General features: G+C 44.4%; 1 protein-coding gene across 1 annotated transcript in view; it reads right to left on the bottom strand.

The window, feature by feature from the left end:
* Positions 1-2,896: 2,896 nt before the first annotated feature.
* The window catches only part of TXNRD1 (thioredoxin reductase 1), a 67,934-nt gene continuing 48,296 nt past the window's right edge, over positions 2,897-22,534 (bottom strand). The window contains exons 13-14 of the mRNA XM_030214705.1: positions 16,496-16,630; positions 2,897-4,667 (exon numbers count right to left, since the gene is read on the bottom strand). Of these exons, the coding sequence (XP_030070565.1) occupies positions 4,605-4,667; positions 16,496-16,630 (198 nt within the window). The 3' untranslated portion in view covers positions 2,897-4,604. The remainder of the gene's footprint in view (positions 4,668-16,495; positions 16,631-22,534) is intronic.

Genomic DNA, 22,534 nt, shown 5'->3' on the forward strand with positions numbered 1-22,534 from the left:
TAATTTTATTAATTTATTACAACATTCTAATATAACTATTTTCCAACCACATATTTTCTCCTAATTTTTCATTATACAATCTCTGAGACACAGTTTAATATGTCTCTCTGGCAGTATGTTCCAAGAATACCTTTGGGTTACATATGTATTCAGATCTATATTTCTTTATGACAGTGAAATCACATTTTAATTAGTTAGCTTGATAATTGTCTAATGAGGTCGCACGAGGGACCATAGCTGTTGATTCGCTAACATTTTCTATCACATAACAAAGAGGGCAATGTGACCTTGGAAGTATGCGGCTCTAGTTCAAAGAAATCCTGTAACCCAGTGGGCACAGATGCAGCCCAAAAATCTTGATTTGCACACTGTGACTTTTCTCACCGTTGTGGTGCTCATGAAAGCAGAGCTTGTTGCTGTAAGTGGAGTACAGTGTTCACAATGCAGAGAACTAAAGTGCACAGTTTTACAGGAAAACAAAACAGCCTTAGAGTCTCCCAGGGTATATTGATCGCTACTGAACATTCTACTTAAATTATTAAGGCAGGAAGTCTTGACTGGCTACTGATTACAAACACTTTGACAGCAGAAAGCAAGCACATATAGAAACGAAAATCATTTTCCTGGCAAAAGCCAGACACCAAAGGACTTTGGTCCTATTAGTACACATTTTCCCCCGGATTCTATATATCATGCTGTGTGGAAATCTAAGCATATTCCATAACAATGCACATAACTGATTAACAAGCTAATCAGCGATGATAATAGGATGTTGCCAATAGGGGCGTAGCCAGACATCCAATTTTGGGTGGGCCTGGGCCCAAGATGGGTGGGCAGAAGAACTCCACCTTGTCCCACAAATGATTTGGTCTCTCCCTCTCTCGCCTGCATGCCATATGGTCTCTCAAACATCCCCCCTCCCCTGTATACCTTTTAAATAGCAGATTTTCACGTTCAGCGAGCATCAACTAATATACACTGCTCATGTTGGCCCCACAGTCTTCCCTCCGATACAACTTCCTGTTTCCGCATAGGTGGGAATACATCAGAGGGAAGGCTGTGGGGCCAGTGCGAGCAGTATGTAACAGTCGCTGCTGGCTGCAGGCAAAGATCTGCTATTTACAACGTATGCAGGAGGAACAGTTGTTGGGAGTTTTCGGCTGGTGGGGCTTGGGGATCCCTGTCAGCCACATCATAGGTGTGCTGCTACTGGGTGGGCCTGAGCCCAAAGTGGGTGGGCCTGGGCCCACCCAGGCCCACCCTTGGCTACACCACTGGTTGCCAACCAATTATCGGCACTAATTGGCATTAATTAGAGTTTACGTGCACTACTTGCTAAGGGCCCCTTTTACCAAGCTGCGGCAAAAGGGGGCCAGCACTGCCATCGGCACGTGCACCGAGGCCCCCTTTTATCGCAGCTGGTAAAAGGGAAGTCTCACTTTCCTACAGGAAATGGCCGTGTGGCAAGTAAAGCAGTTTCCGCTCAGCCATTTGGGGGGGGGGAGCCCTTACTGCCATCCATTGAGGTGGCAGTAAGGGCTCCCACATTAACCCAGCGGTAACCGGGCAGCATGTGGTACTGCCCAATTACCGCTGGGTACACTCCAGCGCTACAAAAATGATCGCAAGCTAGGGGTGGGAAGTACCGCACGTTGGGCATACCGACGCTTAGTAAAAAGAGCCCTAAGTGTATTCTGTAAAGTTGTGCACGTAAATTCTAATGTGTGCTGCCAAAAAGGGGGTGTGGCCATGAGTGTGGAATGGGCGGTTCGTGGGCGTTCCAAAAATTTACATGTAGGGTAATAGAATACAACTGCTCTGCTCCTAACTTAGGTGCCTGGTATTTACACCAAGTTTTGTTTAGCATAAATGGATGCACTTAGACTTAGGCGAAGTCTATAAACCCACAGGCATATTCTATACACCATGCTTAAATCTAGGTGTGGTTTATAGAATAAGCCTAAGCAGAATTTTTTTTTTCGGTGCCGATTTTTCAGGTGCCATAAATAGAATGTAGTCCTTTGTTTTTAAACAGCACATTAAAAAAACAACAACAGATTATCATCCATTAGCATATTTCTACAATAAGTGCTATTTCAAGACACAACCAAGTTGCATTAGCTGTATGTTTCCACGAAGGACACAATGGAGCTTTCCAGTGTTGAGTGAAGCCATCACAAAAAGGCATTTACTGTACACACAAGAAGCAAGGAACTACTTCCTGGATGTTTGAGCCTAATACTCAAATTGTGTTATGCATTTGCCAGCAAGCAGTGAATGCATAACTCACTTATCTGTATATTTTCCACTCTGCTGCGGATGAAATCTGGCCCTTTATATGGCCAGATTTTATCTAGGTAGGGATCAGCTTTGAGGAGGAACGAAATTGTCAGTTGTGCGCATCTTTATAGAATCGCACATAGCAAGATGTGTGTGTAAATCCAAATTAGCACTGATAATTGTTAGTGCCCAATTATTGGTGCTAATGGGTGTGTTACTCTGGGCAAAAGGGGCTGCGCTGGCGTCGGCGCATTTTTGATACGCGCCGAGGCCCCCTTGTACCACAGCATGTAAAAGGCAGGTCTTTGGGTTTTTTCAGGAAATGGCTGTGTGGCAAGTGAAGCACTTGCCAAATGGCCATTTCGGGGGAGGGGAGCACTTACCGCCACCCATCGAGGTGGCGGTAAGGGTTCCCGTGTTAACCCAGCGGTAACCAGGCAACTCGCGGCACTGCCGGATTACCACCAGGAACACACCGGCGCTACAAAAATTTTAAAAAAATTTTGTAACGCAGGATATGACGCACGCTAGGGGTGGGAACTACCGCTGGGCTGCTGCGGTAGCCCGGCGGTACTTCCCTTTTAGCAACCGTTAAGCCCGCGTTGGGCTTACTGCTGCTTTGTAAAAGGACCCCTCAAATCGCATGAGCAAATTGGGCGCACACCCAAATTTGTGCACACAATTTTAAGCGCCATTTACACAATTTGGGGGATTATCTTAAGCGCCGGGCCAGCACTTAAGTTTAAACAGTGGCCACCCCATCTGAACTTCAGGCCCTTATTTTCTCTTCAATATACTAAACCTGGATATCAAAAGAATAGATCAACTCTGTTACAAACATACAATAATGCTACAACAAATGACAGAAAATTAAACCCAGCAAAAAAAAACTATTCTTCAATAGCCTGAAACACAAATACTTCAATTTAACACTCTTCTTAAATAGCAAATAATTAAAAAATACTTAGAAGCACCTTCTTTAAAAAAAAAAGAAAACACAAACGTTCACAGAAAATTCGAATGACGCGGATGCACAGCAGTGTACAAAGCAATCGTGCGAATACTCACAGTAACAGAAGGTAAAGTGAGGCAAACAAGGGAACAAACCAACTTGCATTGCAAGAATATAGTCAGAGCTGAAGGCCGGCCCTGGCTAATACTTCTATCAGGAGAAAGAAGCAAGCACCCTCCCTGTCAAATTCCGCCCCGGAATTCGGCAAGGATGTTCTACAGCTGTTAGAGAATTCGTTTCTCTAAGCTTTGTGGACTGAGGATTTTAGATTCTGGATACAAATACAATAGAAAGGCTGTAGCCAGTCCAGAAAAGGCACATGGTTGCCCAGGCATGCCACTGGGAGGAGGGGGGCTTCTACAAAAATTTAGGGACATGCAACGCATGAAAGTTGTCATGTTATATACATGAGTTCATGCTTGCTTCTCAGGCGAATCAAAATGAAACCTTCCCATACATTTGGGATTTTTTTGTAATCCAAATTTTGTAGCCATAAAAATGCCAAATGTTGTCTTGATTTTCACTGTTAGTATTTTTGTTTCTATCACCAAGCAGACCAGATAAGCTAGCGCTTAATTACTTTTACCAATAACATGATCTGTGCCATTTCCCCATAAACCTCTCCCCCTCCCTTCTGCCATATAAATATATTTTCTGATGTGCAGTACAGGTTTGCTGGCCCTTGACATGACAACAGACCCCAGTGTAAAACAAAGTGCCTGTGATACAACCTTATACTGCATACATGTTTAGTGCCGTGTTACAGACAGTAATAAACAAATCTGTACAACGCTGGCAAGAGGCAGGATAAATTGTGCATGCACAGCCCGGTAACACTCATGGTGGGAACACATTTTCCAAAGGTTTCCCAGGCCTTTTCAGTCCTTCGTACCCAGATCGAATACAATATCACAGAATTCTCTCCAGGGGCAAGAACAGCAATTATTTAGGAAGCTCTTCAACAAAGGGAGGTCTTCAAACTGTGCTGGTGCATCTTCCATCAAAGCCTACCGCATGCGGTTTTAGGCTGCGACTTCATTGAAACACCTGGAAGGTGTCACACCTTGCTGCAGTTTGCTGTGTTTTCAGAGTGACCCTACTGTTGTGCCTGTCGCCTTTGCAACCGTATATGGCTGGCAAATCCAACACCCCTTTCACTTGCAGTTCGCATAGTGGCTTCACGGAGGAAGCCCGATGCACACGTGTTCGTGATGGGCACGGTTTCCTGTCTGCTTTTCTGGGTCTTGGACAGCTCAACCAAAGTGGTGAAAGTCAACGCGTGAGGCAACAGCAGCAACAGCAGGGCTTAACCTCAGCATCCAGCCTGGAGGATGTTTCCACCGGAGCGTTTTGTAACCGATAAGCTGGTGAACACCTGAAAGAAAAGCAGAATTTCTCAGTGTATTCCAGGAAGTAAGAGTGAATCCAATAAACACAAGAGTAGGGTTGCCATATGTCCGGATTTAAAAAGAGGACATGTCCGGGCAACCGGGCAGGTTTTGCCAGCCTGCCCGTTTGTCCAGAAATCCGGACAAACAGGCAGATTGCTAGCCTCCCCTCCCCTCACTTACTACTGCCCTGGTGGTCTAGTGACCTCTTCCGCCTTCGGGGCAGGAAAGAGCCCTGCATGCATCCTTCCTGTTGCTGATCTTGGCAGCGATTCAAAATGGCCGCAGAGAGTTGAAGTGATCTCGCGAGACTTCAACTCTCGGCGGCCATTTTGAATCGGTGCCGAGATCAACAACAGGAAGGATGCATGCAGGGCAGCGCTCCGGACAGGAAAGGGGGGGCTTTTTCCTGCCACAAAGAGGTCACTAGACCACCACGGCAGTAGTAAGGTAAGGGGAGGGGGGTGACGGGGAGGGGGAGTGATGGGGTGTATGACAGGGGGGAGGCAAAAATGTGACAGGGACGGAGCGAGGGCATGGAAGGGGGTGGGGTGTGAAAGGGGGTGGGGCGGGGCATGTGTCCTCTTTTTTGGGGGGACAAAATATGGTAACCCTGCACAAGGGACATTATTCTTTTTGCAGAGGTCTACAAATCCTTTCCAGCAATACTAAAAGAGCAGCACTGCCATGTTACACATGTATTTTTAATAACTGGGAACCCCTCCTCCCCCAATATATCAAGATAAACTCAATGCCACAAAAAGAATGAAAAACAATCCCAAATCAAAATAATGAGAAAAACTGTATTGAAGGCATGATAGAGGCTGAAAATGCATTTAAATAAGACCCCAAATAAGAGAAGAGACCAAGAAACACAAGCAAAGAGAGATGAATAAACACAACAACAACAAAAAACCGAAACAAACAATGCAGGCAGCTACCTCCAGTGATACATATACTGATGCCAGCTTCCAAATAAAAAGTTTAATCATATTGAGTAAATAATCAAAACGGGATACTAGGTACAAATTCTGAGGGTACTTCTTACCCAAGGGATTTTCACTGCAATCAAAGCAAAGCCACATATATACTAGTGATTGCCCAACAAAAATTATCCACAGAGATTCGCATCTGCTTTTAATTTGGCTAATGTCCTGGCACAAAAATACATTTAGGTTGGAACAATGAAATCTAAGTGTCCTGGTCCCCTCCTCATCCCTGGAAATTCATCCAATGTCCCCTGGCACATACTTTTATCCACAGACAGGCTGGACAATATTCAAAGTCCCCATCTGTGTACAAAGGAGTTCGAATATTGCCCTCATTAATTTCTGTTTTCTGTCATTTCCCTCATAGAAAGGCATGGATGAAAGGAGGAGTTTGGACTTGGAGCAGGGCCGCCGAGAGGGGGTGGCAGGGGGAGCAAACTTCCCTGGACCCGGCCTCCAAGGGGGGCCCGGCACCGGGGTCTCTCTTTCTCCTGCTCTTGATGGGCCCCGAGTGATCGCACCCCAACAGGAGCAGGAAACAGAAAAATCCGGCGCTGGGCCTCCCTCCGGTGCTGCTCTTTGCTCGCCTCTACCGCCGTACTGAGCAGGTGCTTTTCCCCTCAGGCCCATGCTCGGTTTTGAAACCGAGCATGCACGATGAGAGAAAAAAGCAGCCGCAGGGGCAGGGCAGGCATGGAGTGAAGAGCAGAGCTGGATTCTTCCGCTTGGCCAGCCCCAAGGTATCTCGGTTGCAGCAGCGGCGATCCTAGGGGGAGGGAAGCGGCAACGATCTGGGGGGGGGGCGGTGATCCGGGGGGGGCGACAGCAGTGGGCCTGCCCCGGTGGAGTCTCCTGGCTCCTGGTGGCCCTGACTTGGAGTGAGAACTGGTTGAGTGTGAAGATCCTCAAAACTAGAGAAAGAGCTATTTTTTGTTTCTTTCTTGTGAGCACATTTTAAGATCTTCGAGACGAGAGTATAGTACACTAATAGCTTCAGGATTTAACACAGCGTGCTGCACCTTATACCAGGCACAATCCTACAGAACAGAAATGCTGTCCGACTCTAAGGTTTCGTGATAATGCAACTGGCTGCAAGAGTATTACCTCTGCTACTGCTCAGGGAGTAGGTTGGTCTGCTCAAACTTCAAACGCTGAGAATGTCAGCTCTGCCTAAGAAATGGATCCCAAAATTGCTCCCAAAACTAAATTGGTCTTGTGAAAGTTTGGAGCATTAACCACTGAGATAATGAGTCATCCTATCACGAAAGCTCCCTCCAAGAAAGATGATCATTGCTTTCATAGCATTGAAAACCATATTCTGATCTACCAAATAAAGAAGCCCTTTTATAAAGCTGTAGTAAGCGTTGACGCAAGCTTAATGCAGCTTAAAACACTATCGTGGAGTGTGCTCAGGCATCCTGTGGCACTTTTCAGATCTGCGCTTGCTTCCCAAGCGCTAAAAAAATACTTTTTCTTTTTTAACACAGGGGGCACGTTTGGGGGCAGAGAGTCGGTGTACCCAGCGCTAATTGGTCAGCTACACCACTGCATGCTAACCAATTAGTGCAAGGTTAGTGCGGGAGCCCTTACCACCTAGAGAATAGATGTCAATAAGGGCCATTAATTGAGGAAATGGAAAATGCGGTCATTTCACAGTTGTGTTAAACATGGCTTCAGCACGTGGGAAACCCATGCACTAGCTGTAATGCAGGTCATGCAGGAAACCCACGCATTAGCCATAGCGCAGGCCATTTTTTAATGCAGCTTAATAAAAGGGCCCCAAAGACTTTGAAATTGCACCTCTTGTGTTGAATTAATACAGTATAAGCAAATGCAACATTGTTCATAAAATCGAATGAGTCTCACTTTGAATCAGATTTACCATCTGGCCAGTAGCCTCATGTTGAGTGTACATGAAATACTAGAGAAATTACAGGAAATCAGAAACACTTCTGCCTAAATTGTTCACAGCTACTATAATTATACGGCATCAAAGTCACTTTTGAGGGATGATACAGTCTACGAAAAGATCCAGATGCTCTATGAAACATTTCAACAATGCAAATTAGAGTGAAGGGTCTGCATGGCAGAGAGACCTGAAAGCCTCTAAAAAAAAGTTCAATAGCAGAAGCTGTTCTGCATTCAGATGCTTGAAAGGTTTTTTGAGAAAGCTATCAATAAGTAATGTAGAATGTTTCATGCGAGAAAGCCAATAAAACACTTCTCTCTCGTCAACAAATTCAGCTTGGAAGATATTTTTATTCACACTGTGAAGAAGCTGACGACAAACTGAACTAAATAAAGACTGTGTTATGAACGATCTCTCCACTCTTGGCTACAATACCGATTTCAAAGAGGATAAGAGGGCAATGGAGGGGGCACCACTGATTACTCAAGGGAAGGGAAGAACAAGACCATAAAATTAGCTAAGGCGAAGGGCGGCGTTAGGGAAAGGTTTGCAACAACATGCGTAGCTTCATATTTCCAAATCTATTCGGGTTTTGTCTTATCTGAAAGTAATACGCAAAGAAAATGCAGGTGTAATTTTCAAAGTGGAAGGGTGCACCTACTTTCACTTTGAAAATGGATGCAAAATCTGTGTTGAAGGGTACCAACAATCTGGGCAACAATGAAAATTGTACTCTATAGCACTATTCTTCTACAAGGCACTACAGGCTTACTTTAATGATGCTTTAATGATCCCTTCCATCCTCTGACGTAGCCAAATAGCCAATTTTGGGTGGGCTTGAGTACAAAGGGCTAGAATCAGTAAATGATGCCCGAATATGGCGTTCAGCGCTATTCTGTAAAGGGCAATCTGGGATGAGATCTCTTTTTAGAATAGAGTGGAGTGCCTAATTCAACACCCAACTTTGACGCGAAGACTTACACCAACTGAAACCAGGTGTATATCTTGGTGTGCAAGTTGGGTATGCATCTGTGGTATTCTATAATACTGTGCGCAATTTTCTGGAATGCCCTTGATACGCCCATGCCCCTCCCATGGGAACGCTCCCTATGCAGTTGAGCATGAATACATTTAGGTGCTATCCTATAACTGGACATACAAGTGTATTTCCGCGCCGATCTGCTGTTCGAGCCCTATTTTGGCACCTTGCCTCCGTTGGAATGCGTTTCTATGGCAAACTCTGGGTGCAGAATTAGTGCCTAACCTTAAGCGCTATTTGTAGAATTCCCCAGAAAGTGGGTTGGCATGAAATTCTCTCTGTGCCCCTGCCCACAGTCCAACATCTCTTCCTCCACCTCGCAACTGGTGATCCAGCATCTCTCCCAGTCTTTCAAAGCCCACCCAACCCATATACCTTTTATAAACTTCACTTCCAGAGGTTGCCAGCAGCGAACAGAAATTCACACACACTGTTTGTGCTGGCCCCAGAGCCTTCCCTCTGTCGCAATCCTGCGTATCTAGAAACAGGAAGTTGTGTCAGAAGGAAGGCTCTGGGGCCGGCATGAACAGCGCATGTGAGTTGCTGCTTGCTGCTAGAGACCTCCAGAAGTGATATGATGTTTTGAAAAGGTACACTGGGGGGGGCGGGGAAGTTGAGAGACACTGGATCGCCAATGAGGGAGGGGAGAGAGACGCTGGTGAGGCTTGAGAATTCCCACCAGCCACAGCAAAGGCATGCTGCAGCTGGGTGAGCCTGAGTCCAAAGTGGGTGGGCGAGCCTCTGCCCACCCGTGACTACATCGCTGCTTCAATCAGTAAAACTGATTTTGGATACTTAATCAGCAATTATTTGAACTTCCAGATCAGAGGGGTGCATTATAACCAAGCAGCCCCTGCAGTGCAGGAGGGCCCAGGGAAGGAAGGAGCCAACATAGCTGATCTTGTACATTCTAGGTTGGATTTCACAAGAGTGCTGTAGTCGGCAAGCAACTTTACATCAGTTTTGTAAAATAGGATGGCTGTCCCTGCATTTTTATGTTTTCTGAGTTAGGAAAGCTAAGATTGAAAATTCTTTTGAAGAGAAGCAATAATAATCACAAAGGACTCTGAAGCTTTTGAACAGCGTGTTCAGTCAGAGCTATTATTTTCTCACAAATAAGCAAGATTAACTGCAATTAGCATTCTAAATTATGTCCAATCATCTTTTTCATTCAGGTTCAATTTCAGTGGCTCAGGTGTCCAGAATACATTTTGATTATGCCGTCTCCTCACTGTCTATCCGAATGTATCATTAAAATTCACGTGCAGAATGCCACGCTGGCAGCCCACCACCGAGAGGACTATAATGACACTTCATGTTCTTGTGCCCCTGTTGTTCCTTCTAGTCCTAAATGCTATTAGGCCACGGTCTTTTGTACACTGTGTTACTATACATCAGGAACCCCTTAAAACTATTTTTAAAAATCTCTCTCGATATGCTGCTAGATCATAAGACAATACCCCACTGCGGTCACTCAAAGAGAGAAGTCTTAAAGCAGAAAGGTCAGATCATGTATCAAAGAACAATTTTAAACATCTATATATATAAAACTCACTCTCAACGTTCTATTTGCACTGACGTCACTGAAGCCAGGTTCGTAAGTTCGAAGCTCTGAAGCCACAGAAAATCACAGTCTGTGGGCCCCGCCCTCGCGTCAAACGTTATGACGTTGAGGGCGGAGCACATTCTCAGCTCCAACGTTGTACTGCACTGTAGCTCTGCTCCGCCCTTGCGTCAAAACGAGATGACGTCGAGGGCGGAGCACACGGGGGGGGGGGCGTGCCAAAAGGGCCAGGGTCACACATTCGCACGGAGGCTGCAGGGGGGCCGGCGACACACGGAGACACAAAGGGACGGAGGTGAGCCTTGCTAGCGCCCGTTTCATTCCGATTTGAAACGGGCCTTCCTTACTAGTATTGTATAATGTGTACAGCATTAGCACTATGACAAGCATCTCATCTTGATCTGTAATTTAAAACCTTTTCTTTATGGCAGTGGTGTAGCCATGGGTGGGCCTTGACTCACCCAATTTGGGCTCACCCAGCAGTGATGCACCCTTCTAAGGGCCAGCATTATGGGAGGAAGCAAAGTGGGTTTCACAGCTATGAGAGGCTCCCTGCAGTCCAGCATCTCTCCCCACCTCCTCCTGGTCTACCTTAACAGATGTCTTTCTTCATGAAGATCACTGGCAGTGGTAGCGATTCACTCATGCTGCCGGAGGCTGACCTGGAAGCCTTTGCCTCTACCTACCATATCCCACCCCCTCCCATGCAACTTCTTGTTTCCGCCTGGGCAGAATGCAGCAGAGGGAAGAGCTCAGGGTCAGCTTCAGGCAGCCTATGTGAATCACTGCGGCTGCGTCAACCTTCATGAAGAAAGACACCTGTTAAGGTAGTCCGGGAGAGGGATGCCACATCACAGGGAGAAAATTTTGTGCCCACCCAAAATTGGCTGCCTGACTACACCACTGCTTTATGGGATGGGTCTTGTAATTGTCACAGGTCTGGAAGGTATGTTTTGAACAGGAAAATTTAGGAAACTAGTCCCCATGGAATGGAGATCCTTTGACGGTCTTAAACAAGAATGGGAGAGAGCTTCTGAAGAAGGATGTGTTCTGTTATAAAGCAGGTCCAGATCAGTGGCATAGCAAGGGGGGGGGGGGGGGGGCGGGGGGGGCGGTCCGCCCCGGGTGTCAGCTCGGGGGGGGGGGGGGTGCTCCCTGCCAGCTCCCCCCCCCCGAGTGCAGCACGATGACACCCCCCCTCGGCGCATCAACACCCCCCCCCCGACCAGTGCCTACCCTCCTCAGCTCCCTCCGGCTCCAACTGAAGCCTTGGAGAGGCGAGGCGCAGCGCCTCGCACCTGCATGTAAAAGAAGCGTGGATCCTCATCGGGCCTTCCCTCATGCTGTCTGTCCCGCCCTTCGCTATTTCCGCAAGGGCGGGGACAGACAGCATGAGGGAAAGCCTGATGAGGATCCACGCTTCTTTTACATGCAGGTGCGAGGCGCTGCGCCTCGCCTCTCCTCGGCTTCCGAAATTTCTTTAAAGGTAGGGTGCGGGAGCTGGTTGGAGGGAGCTGAGGAGGGTAGGCACTGGGTCGGGGGGGGGGGGTGTTGATGCGCTGAGGGAGGGTGTCATCATGCTGCACCTGGGGGGGGGGTGCAATGGCGAACCGCCCCAGGTGGCAGCCCTCCTTGCTACGCCACTGGTCCAGATATTTAACAAATGCAAACAGTGCTTGTCCATAAGTATCCACATGAACACAGTCAAGGGTAGTAAATAAAGGATTGGCTTGTTCACAACTGTGGTTCAACAGTAAAGATATGCAAACTGAGCTCAGGAGAGCGGGCCAACCTGTTGCTTTCAATTTTGGCTCACCAGAAGAATATCCCACTTTATTCCTTCCTCCTCCTCCTCCTCTCCCGCTTCCTCCCCCTCCCCCCATTAGCATTAGGGTGGCTAATCGTCAAATGATTCATGTTTTAATATGTACGGTGCTGAAACTATTACTGCTGTATTATTGCTCCATTGTGCTGACACTAAGTATTATTGTTATTTATCATTTTAATTCAATGTGGTTATTTTATTATGAATATTTATTTCATTACTATCTTATTGTATAATTTAAACCTACCTATTCCCAATTTACCTGCTTATACACTGCCTTGGGCCAATCACTTTAAAAAGGCAGCAAACAAATCCTAATAATTAAATCATTCTTTAAGGGTTTCAGAGAGTTTGATTTGATTCTCACCCAGCATCATGACAGATCACAATAAAAATTAAACAGTCTCCACCCACACATAAGTACATAAGTGTTGCCATACTGGGAAAGACCAAAGGTCCATCGAGCCCAGCATCCTGTTTCCAACAGTGGCCAATCCAGGTCACAAATACCTGGCAAGATCCCAAAAATGTACAAAACATTTTATACTGCTTATCCCAGAAATAGTGGATTTTCCCCAAGTCCATTTAATAACGGTCTATGGACTTTTCCTTTAGGAAGCCGTCCAAACCTTTTTAAAACTCCGCTAAGTTAACCGCCTTTACCACATTCTCTGGCAATGAATTCCAGAGTTTAATTACACATTGAGTGAAGAAAAATTTTCTATGATTCGTTTTAAGTTTACTACATTGTAGCTTCATCGTATGCCCTCTAGTCCTAGTATTTTTGGAAAGCGTGAACAGACGCTTCGCATCTACCCGTTCAACTCCACTCATTATTTTATAGACCCCAGAGTAGTTCTTCTGAAGATTCCCCCTCCCCTTCCAGAAGCATAGCAAGGAAGGACAAAGTGATTTGACCATTTTGGAGAGCAAAGGGTAGGGAGGTTTAGGGGAACATGAGCATAGGGCGGTTGTAACAGCTGTATTGAGTGTCGCAGGGACCCGTGTGTGTCGGCCACATTCTTTGGTAAACACCACTATCAATTGGGCTGACAATCCTGGTTGCCCATGGGAAAAAAGGGCTTTTCAGGATGTGGGCCTGAGTCTCACTAAACTTTCAAATAAATGATCATAGGTTTCTCCATGTTAAGCCTAGCAGCAGACACAACAGTAGCAAGACAGAGATGCATGGAAGGAGTATCTTGTAGCAGGGGTGGACTGACCAATCAGGCAGTGCCCAAGGGCCCAGAGGCTCTGCCTGGTTGCCTGCTGCCGCTGCCACACACTGCAGCCCTCCCTGGCGGACCTACCTTGAAAGACCCTGATGGTCTATTGACCTCTGTAAAGGCAGGAAAGAATCCCACTCTTTCCTGCCTGCTGCCGCAACTCTGCCTGTGCCTGGCCTGGCGCCGCTGTGTTTTAAAAATGGCTGCCAAGACTGCCGAGACCCATGAGACTACCAAGGGAAGTCTCGGCTGCCATTTTGAAAACACGGCGGCTACAGCACCAGGCACAGGCAGAGTAGCGTCAGTGGGCAGGAAAGAGTGGGATTCTTTCCTGCCCCTGAAGAAGCTGCTAGACCATCAGGGCCCTTCGAGGTAGGACCCACTTGCAGGGGTCTGTACTGTGTGGGAGGGGGGGCGGCAACTGTGGCGGTGGGGGGGCTGTGATGTGCAGAAGGGTGTGTCAGACAGTGGCCATGGGGAACCCAATGACCCTTACTGCCCAGGGGCCTTGACCACTGGCAGTTCACATCTGTCTTGTAGCACATTTTCAGAGGGAAACTAACTGGCTTCAGTGGCAATCCTGAGTCAGTTCCCTCTGATAATTCACTTCAAGTTATGCAGGTAAAAAAGTACTCGTGATTATCTGGGTATGTTGCTACCATATGGCTCAGTGAAAACAGCTCCCTTACGGACTTTGATATGCCCAGAATTTTTATTCCATTTAATCTGAAATTCAAAGCTTCCACAGTGATTGAATCACTTCTAAAAGCTTTTTTCTTTTTTCTTTTTGCTTTCATCTTATTTCCTGTTGAGCCTCAAAGATGCTTTAGATCTGTAAACAGACACCGTCATTAGGGGTGTTGCATCTTCACATTTATACAAAAGCTATGAAACCAAAAAGGCAAAAATGCAAGGTGCAAAGTGATATGATTCAAAAAGAATTTTAGAATATGAAGACTCTTCATGTCATAAATCACTTTCTTTATATCAACCCCAACAAGGTCGCTTTAAGTCAAAGCTTCCCAAACTCTAGGTTGGGACATCAAATGGGGTCACAAAACCTGCTTTGGGGGGGGGGAGGGCACGACCTATGTGGGCATAGCTTCATCACTATTCTGCACCTCCAGGGGTCACACAATTTTATTTGGCTGCAATCATGGTGTCATAGGCGCAAAAAGATAGGGAAACACTGCTCTAAGTATTACCCCACTGTACATATTTAACGAAGAGGAAAAGGATCCTTTGTAAGCCCCTAAACGCTAGGAAGTGCTCAGGTTTCTATGCAATAAGAGCAGAAAGGATTTTGTGAAACACATGAGGGTAGATGGACTTCAGACAAGGTGAGGGAAAATAGCAGGAAGGTTATCAACTCGATTTCTCAGAGCCTCGACAAGTGCTCCTCAAATTTTATGAGGACACAACTCCATTTTAACTCAGCAAACAAGCCTGCCACTGCTCCAGGTCCACGTGTAGGATGAGTTGTTACAGGCCACATTTCCCTGACTCCCAACGAGTCCCACACAAGCTGGGTTATCACATCCCCATGGAGGCCTATGGTACATTTGGAGGCCATGTGGAGCTGTGACCCATAGTTTGAGAAGGGTTGGCAAAGGCAATGTAGAGTTTCTTTCTCAAAGTGCTAATAGACAGAAGATTAGCGGTCACAGAGTGGTTAATCTAATTTTGGTGGTAGGAAAATTAATGGATACTCTTCTGAAAGAAGAATAAGGCAGCTCATTTTCAGTGGGCTGCAGGAGACAGAATGATTTTACCAGAAGAAAATTAAGTCAGGCGAAGCTGATTTGTGTTGTTTAACTAAGGAGGTCATTTTCAAAAGGACCGTCTATGGATAAAGCAATGTCCTTTTGAGAACTGTGCATCTTATATTGCACATAGAATTGTGCACACAAGATAAAGCCACTCCAGGTGCAGCTTCTGGATGGGGTCAGCGTTTGCACACAAGTGTTTCAGTTTTAGAAAACATACATGTAAATTATCACAGCATACTCCCTTTGCAAAGTAGAAGTGATTAGTTTGTGAACTAGATAGAAGATCTGACAATGAAGCTACAAAGTAGCAAATTTAAAACAAATCGGAGAAAATATTTCTTCACTCAATGTGTAATTAAACTCTGGAATTCATTACCAGAGAATGTAGTAAAAACAGTTAGCTTAGAAGGATTTAAAAAAGGTTTAGATGGCTTCCTAAAGAAAAAGTGCATAGACCATTATTACAATAGACTTGGGGAAAATTCACTGCTTATTTCTAGGATATCAAATTAAACAAGAGTAGAGTTGCTGTTCAGAGTATTGCCCGCTGCTGTAGCACGCGATCATGCAGATACTACTGCTAGAGGAGGAGTCTCATACACTTTACACAGCTGATTTCACTCCACCTTGCGGTGAGTCTTAACTTCTGTGTATGTTAATAATCATCGACTCTCCTTCCCCCTCCTTTTTATACTACTGATGTCTGGTAACTATTATTGTGGTGTTCTTCTATGATCGCCTTCTAAAGCGGACTTATCCAAATCTTGTTCACATGAATAGCTGCACTTTACTTATCTGTGTCGGCCAGCATGCCCCTGTTTCCCCGACAGGTGCCTGTTTCGCAAGGAATCATTAGGGGTGTTGCATCTTCACATTTATACAAAAGCTATGAAACCATTTCTATTTCTAGGATAAGCAGCATAAAATGGATTGTACTGTTTTGGGATCTTGACAGGTACTTGTGACCTAGATTGGCCACTGTTGGAAACAGGATGCTAGGCTTGATGGACCTTCGGTCTGTCCCAGTGTGGCAATATTTATGTACATGCTCATCTGCTGAGATGACAGAATATAAATGAAACAGACAAAAGTGTCTTAGATAAGGAGAGATCTTACAAGTGGTTACGATTTCTAGCTTTTCAGCTGGCATATATCACTGATGTATGAACACACAAAACTGGCCACCCTGAATAGGTTGATCGGTCCTCTTTAGCCATCATTTACTATGATACTATGTAACTAAAATGATGGGGAATACTAACACAACACCAACTGCCCCTCCCTGGACAGAGGGAAGGACTTTGTTCAATAATGGGGTCTCCTTGCACCAATGACTATGTAATCCTACCTCTTCGGGTTACTGAAGGTCCACGGTAATAAATCAAATACAAACATGACAAATGGAAAAGGGGAGGAATCTTTTGTAGGACTCAGTGGTCTTTCTTTACTTTTTCAAGCTGATTTTTGCTGTAAACATGAGCCTCAGACACTTACCTCTGCACAGACAGGATGGATTCCAATTGTACTGTCCAGTTGTTCCTTGGTGATTCCACATTTCATTGCAGCTGCAAATCCCTGAGTCATTTCTCCAGCGTTTGGCCCAAGCACATGGAAACCTAGCACTCGTTCCTAAACATAAAACACAATTTTATTCACATTAACTTTACTAATTCCCCATGTACAAATCTAGAGGATACATTGAAAATGGTCTTAGTAAAACTGAACATTCATGTACATTTTTCCTACATTTCACCTATTGTTCTTCGATAATAAAAGTATGGATTCTCTGCAGGTGGTAACACTTAACTGGATCAACTTGAGAATTATAGATCGCTCTCAGTGTTCACACAGCTCCCTTTTCACATGTATTTATTTATTTATTTGGATTTATTTACCGCCTTTTTGAAGGAATTCAGTCAAGGCGGTGTACAGTAAGAATAGATCAAACATGAGCAGTAGGCAATTAGAGCAGTAAAAATATTCAAACAACAATACCAAATATGGCATGGTATAAGATTTTGATAGCAAATATAGGACCAGTGATAACAACTACTTTCAGCAAACAGCTTGAGTGCATGTATGAAAATATTATGCAAATGAGTTCTGAATAGAACAGGCAAGCTGGGAAGTTTTGAAGTCCTCTTAATAAAATTAAGAACTAAAAATTGTGATTAACAAGCAGCTGTGGATGTTTGAAGCAGAATATTTTGAATACCACGTGGTAAATAGCATAAGGATGGTATACTACTTGCAATGACAACATATGTACTAGAACATTATAACTGGTAGTGAGGGGTAAGGCAAAGTTGTAACATATAGATGAGTAAGAAAGTAGGAAGAATTAGAAAGTAAGGTGATTGATTTGAAGAAAGTTGCACGTAGGTCAGAGAGATGGTTAAATATTATCTCAGCTAGGGTAGGAGTGGATAAACATGTCCCGCTGCAGTATGTGCAGCCCGAGTCAATCCTTGTGTGTGTGAGTGAGACTAACAAGTTAGTTACTTCTTCCATTAAAGGCTTGGTTGAAGAGCCAAGCTTTCACCTGCTTCCTGAAGTAGAGATAGTCTTGTGTTAAGCGGAGCCTTTCAGGCAATGCATTCCAGAGTGTGGGGGCTACTCTGGAGAAGACTCGCTTGCGGGTATCACATCGTGTAATGTCCTTTGGAGAGGGTGTAGTTAGTGAAAGTCCTTGGGAGGACATTAGTGTGCTTGGCAGTGTGTGGAGGATCATCCTATTCTTCAGATACTTGGGGCCATTTCCTTTCAGGGCCTTGAAGATCAGACATAGAGTTTTAAATTTAGCCCTGTATTGTACTGGTAGCCAATTAAGTTTTTGCAAAAATGGTGTGATGTTATCACGTCACTTGCAACCTTCTATGAGTCTTGCTGCTGCATTCTGAATCAACTGGAGCTGGTGCAGGCCCTTTGTAGGCAGACCATTGCATAGTGCATTGCAGTAATCCAGTCTTGATGTTACCATGGCATGCACAACACATTGCTCAACACCATCAGGAGACCCCCTGTGGCCATTAAAAATATTACCGCATCAGTGCTTACTGCCACCCATTTTGTACACAGATCACGGGGTATTCCTGTGTTAATCTGTTAGCGCATGCTAATGTAGATACGCTAATGTTTAGCGCAGGAACACTCACTCTCTACTGCCTGAAACGCACCCTCATAAAAAATTTGTGTGTGTAATTAGCACGCGCACAGGATACCCGAGCATGTCCTGTGGTATGCCATGGCATGCATTAGGGGTCCTTTTACTAAGGTGCGCCGAAAAGTGGCCTGCACTGGTGTAGACGTGTGTATTAGACACGCGCAGGTCCAATTTTCAGCGCACCTGCAAAAAAGGCCTTTTGGGGGGCCGAAAAATGGATGTGCGGCAAAATGAAAATTGGCGTGCGTCCAATTTGGGCCTCAGACCTTACCGCCGCCCATTCACTTAGTGGTAAGGTCTCACGTGTTAACCGGGCGGTAATCATCAGCACGTGTACAATGCCGTTTACCGCCCGGTCAGCACCGCACGCCGGAAAATGAAATATATTTTCTGGCGCACGTAGTGGACACGTGTAAAAAATGAAATTACCACCCGGGCCACGCAGTAGTCGGGCGGTAGTTCTGAATTGGCGTATGTTGGGTGCATGTAGGCGCCTACGCGGCTTAGTAAAAGGGCCCCTTAGTGCATAAAGCAGCTTAATAAAATGCCCCTAAGGCCTAAGTTATGCTGTCTTCCTTATTTCTGAAGGAGCTACTTATGTGTCAGTCATTGATGTTCCTTAATAAAGACCTTTTATTGTACACATGTCTCCCCTGGTTCTTTGAAAGCGCCAGATTACCCTACTCTTGTCTCTGCTGTACAGTAGCCTACCTACACTAGAAACATGTGTTTACCTCAAAGCTTGAACATAGAACTAAGAGCCTCACATATCAGACAGATGAGCTGGAAATGTTATCAAGTTATTTTCAAAATCTAACTACAACTTACACGATAGCTCTCCTGTTTTAAAAAGCAGTAGATGTGGCAACAATATGCATTCAATTTAAATCCAAGAAGCTCAGGGGGCCTCTTTTTGATCATGTCCTAGGGGAGTGTGAACAGCTGTACCTTTCAGTCAGCTGCACACTGTACAGAATGTTAAATATGTCTGTCTGATCACTTTTAGCACAGCTTCAGCAATGCAGAGTCTGACAAAGTTTTACAAACTAGGATGTAAATTAACAACTCTATAAATTGAAAAACTGCTGATTTTACAAAATGCAAATACATCGAAGTGCTATAAAAAAAGAGAGAGAGAGAGAGAGCGAGAAAGATTAGTGACAGCCTTTCTCAGAGAAACCAAACTTGTGTGAATCTTGCAGATTTACATTGCAGTTTTATTCTTCCCTTCTATTAAAGCAACTGTTTTAGTAAAGTATTTTTAGATACTTTATTCAGAGTTCGTTTTGGTTTATTTAACACATCAGAAGGAATAATTGTTAGAAATATGAATTCACTTCTACTAATCTGAGTAGAAGTATATTGTGATGACACTGTGCTGATTATCATCAGAACTCCATGCAGGCATCACACTGGTACATGCAAATATGGACACAACATACAGAGAACTGAAGCAGTTAAAAGGATGCCTAGTGGTGTTCTTTGGTACAGACATTTGCATATGGTTATGACAATGTTTGTTATGTGAATTTCTGAGTAATAAGTATATCATTAAACATTAAAGATTAATTTTCCGTATAGGAAACTAGGCAAGAAATGGACTTAGCTGGTGATTTCATGCACTAACCAAATTACTCAATGTCAGCTAGTGGTAGGGCAATTTTAAAAATGCTGAGTGACATCATCATATGCTGTGACATCCATGAGATTTCAATTAAACTGAACTGGTTTGTTTCCAAAAAAATAAAAAAAACAGAAAGGATTCTAAGTACTGAGGGGTGTCGATGGCAAATAAAAAGTATGAACAAAAATAAAAAACAAACAAAAAAAAACTAAGCACCACAGCAATTAAATATGAAAGTACAAAAAAGAATTTAAAAATATTTACTAAGGTCATAGAAATGTTTTTAAAAAACACACAAAAATATCTGACCTGGCCATGTTTTTACTTCCACTTGTCCCCTTTGGTTTTTGTTTTAATCTCTTTGGGGTCCTTTTACCTATGGTGCATATTGTATACCTACGGGCTTCTTAGCATTTAGTGCGCGCTAATCATTAGGATGCGCTAAATCCGTTAGCGCACCTTAGGAGCCCTTTGTGTAGCACCCATGCCTCTCTGTTTTGCTCTCACAAAAGACGAATGATCTGCTCTATAATCTGTGGTAGCAATCTGAAGGGGAGAGACAGACACACAGACGTGATCATTTCATAGGGCGCAATTTTCAAAGCTGTGTAGGTACCTGCAAAGTCTACTACTACTACTACTACTTAACATTTCTAGAGCGCTACTAGGGTTACGCAGCGCTGTACAAATTAAACAAAGAAGGACGGTCCCTGCTCAAAGGAGCTTACAATCTAAAGAACGAAATGTCAAGTTGGGGCAGTCTAGATTTCCTGGGTAGAGGTGTAGAGGTTAGGTGCCGAAGGCGACGTTGAAGAGGTGGGCTTTAAGCAGTGATTTGAAGATGGGCAGGGAGGGGGCCTGGCGTATGGGCTCGGGGAGTTTGTTCCACGCATGGGGTGAGGCGAGGCAGAAAGGGCGGAGCCTGGAGTTGGTGGTGGTGGAGAAGGGTACTGAAAGGAGGGATTTGTCTTGAGAGTGGAGGTTACGGGTAGGAACATAAGGGGAGATGAGGGTTGAGAGGTAAGGAGGGGCTGCAGATCGAGTACATTTGTAGGTTAGTAGCAGAAGCTTGAACTGAATGCGGTACCTGATTGGAAGCCAATGAAGTGACTTGAGGAGGGGGGTACTCTTATCCGTGGATTTTGCACCAGTTCTCAAAAAGAAAGAATGAGTATGTATTCCCTTTTGAAAAATTACAGAGTAAAAATTCCAGTAGAGATTTGTACCTGCTTTTTTTCTGGCCAGATCTACATTCATCGCTGCCTTCCCTAGCCTCACTACTCTCATTCCCCCTCCCCCCAAGAATGACTCCATGGAAATGCAAGTAAAAGGGCATATGCATTATGAAAGAGCTCATATACGTTTACCCTCATACAGGGTAGGTAATTTTTAGAAAACGTCCCTCTTAAAGATGGTTTCCTGATAGGATATTAGGATAAATATATTGGGATACATAAGACAGCTTGATATTTTGAGCAGTCTAGATAGTGAAGTTGATAATCAAAGGGTGTCAGATCCTAATGAGAGTTTGCCTCTTTGAAAATTTACTAGGGCTGAATGCCTAAATGTACAATCCTAGTTTCACTAGGCTCCTGAATTTAGGGGCTTGGTGGTAGCAGAGGTGAATTTAGGCCAGGAAAAAGTTAGAAGCTTACCACTAATTTTCAGCACTTTAAACTTATGTTCCTAAATTTAAGCAAATGAATGACAGGCTTCACATTAAAAGCCCAACTTTTAGGTTCCTAAATTTAGGTGAGTTTTCAGCTGAAAACTTTGGCTCCTTAGGTTGGCTGACAATACAGGACAAATTTAGGAGCCCAGCTTTCTTTGAATGTGAAGCCCAGTGCCTTGCCTTTACTTTTTTCAAGACTGTACTGTAATGATTTAAGTTCCCATTAGCCATTAGACTAAAGTACCTTACTCAAAAGGCTTTATCCCATTCTGTGCCTATGAAAAACAATCCTTACCAAATTTGGCTGAAAGAATTTACAGCATTTACTAAAGTTTCAAGCACTTTTTCCATGTTTCAGGGTTTAGCTCAAATGGAATTGTTTTGTGTGATCTGCAGGATTATTAATCTTCATTAGCTGTTTTTCCGTCTTTGATGGCAATGAGATTTATAGACGCCAACAGTTTAGTACAGTGATCCTTCTTACTGAATGATTGGTTTGCTCTACTGCTACTTAAACTAAATTGCAATTCATAAGACAATCTATTTTGTACAAATTCAAGAGAAAAGTAAGCCAACAAAGGAACGACTTAACAAAGCAGTAAAAGCTTTGTTGCCATGACAGCCAAGATAATAGACTTGTACAGATGTAAAGGCTTTATAGTTAGCAATATTTTGAGTGTACAACCTTTTAAATATGCCTACAATCAAGCAGGATTACAAGTCTAGCGTGTTTATACGACCTAATACTATGATTTCCTTTTATTATGTAGCATTAAGCAGCAAGAACAGGTTTTACCACACGTGTCTAATGTGTGTTAAAACAGCCAGGGGTCCTTTTACTAAGGTGCTCAGAAAAATGGCCTGCGCTGGTGTAGATGCGGGTATTGGACGCCAGCAGGTCCATTTTTCAGCGCACCTGCAAAAAAAAGGCCCTTTTTTTGCCGAAAATGGACATGCAGCAATATTAAAACCAGCGCGCGTCCATTTTGGGCCTGAGGCCTTACCGCTACCCATTGACTTAGCAGTAAGGTCTCACGCATTAACCGAGCGGTAATCGTCATTGCACTGCTGATT

Source organism: Microcaecilia unicolor, chromosome 9 (genome assembly GCF_901765095.1).
Source record: "Microcaecilia unicolor chromosome 9, aMicUni1.1, whole genome shotgun sequence".
NCBI classification, from domain to species: Eukaryota; Metazoa; Chordata; class Amphibia; order Gymnophiona; family Siphonopidae; genus Microcaecilia; species Microcaecilia unicolor.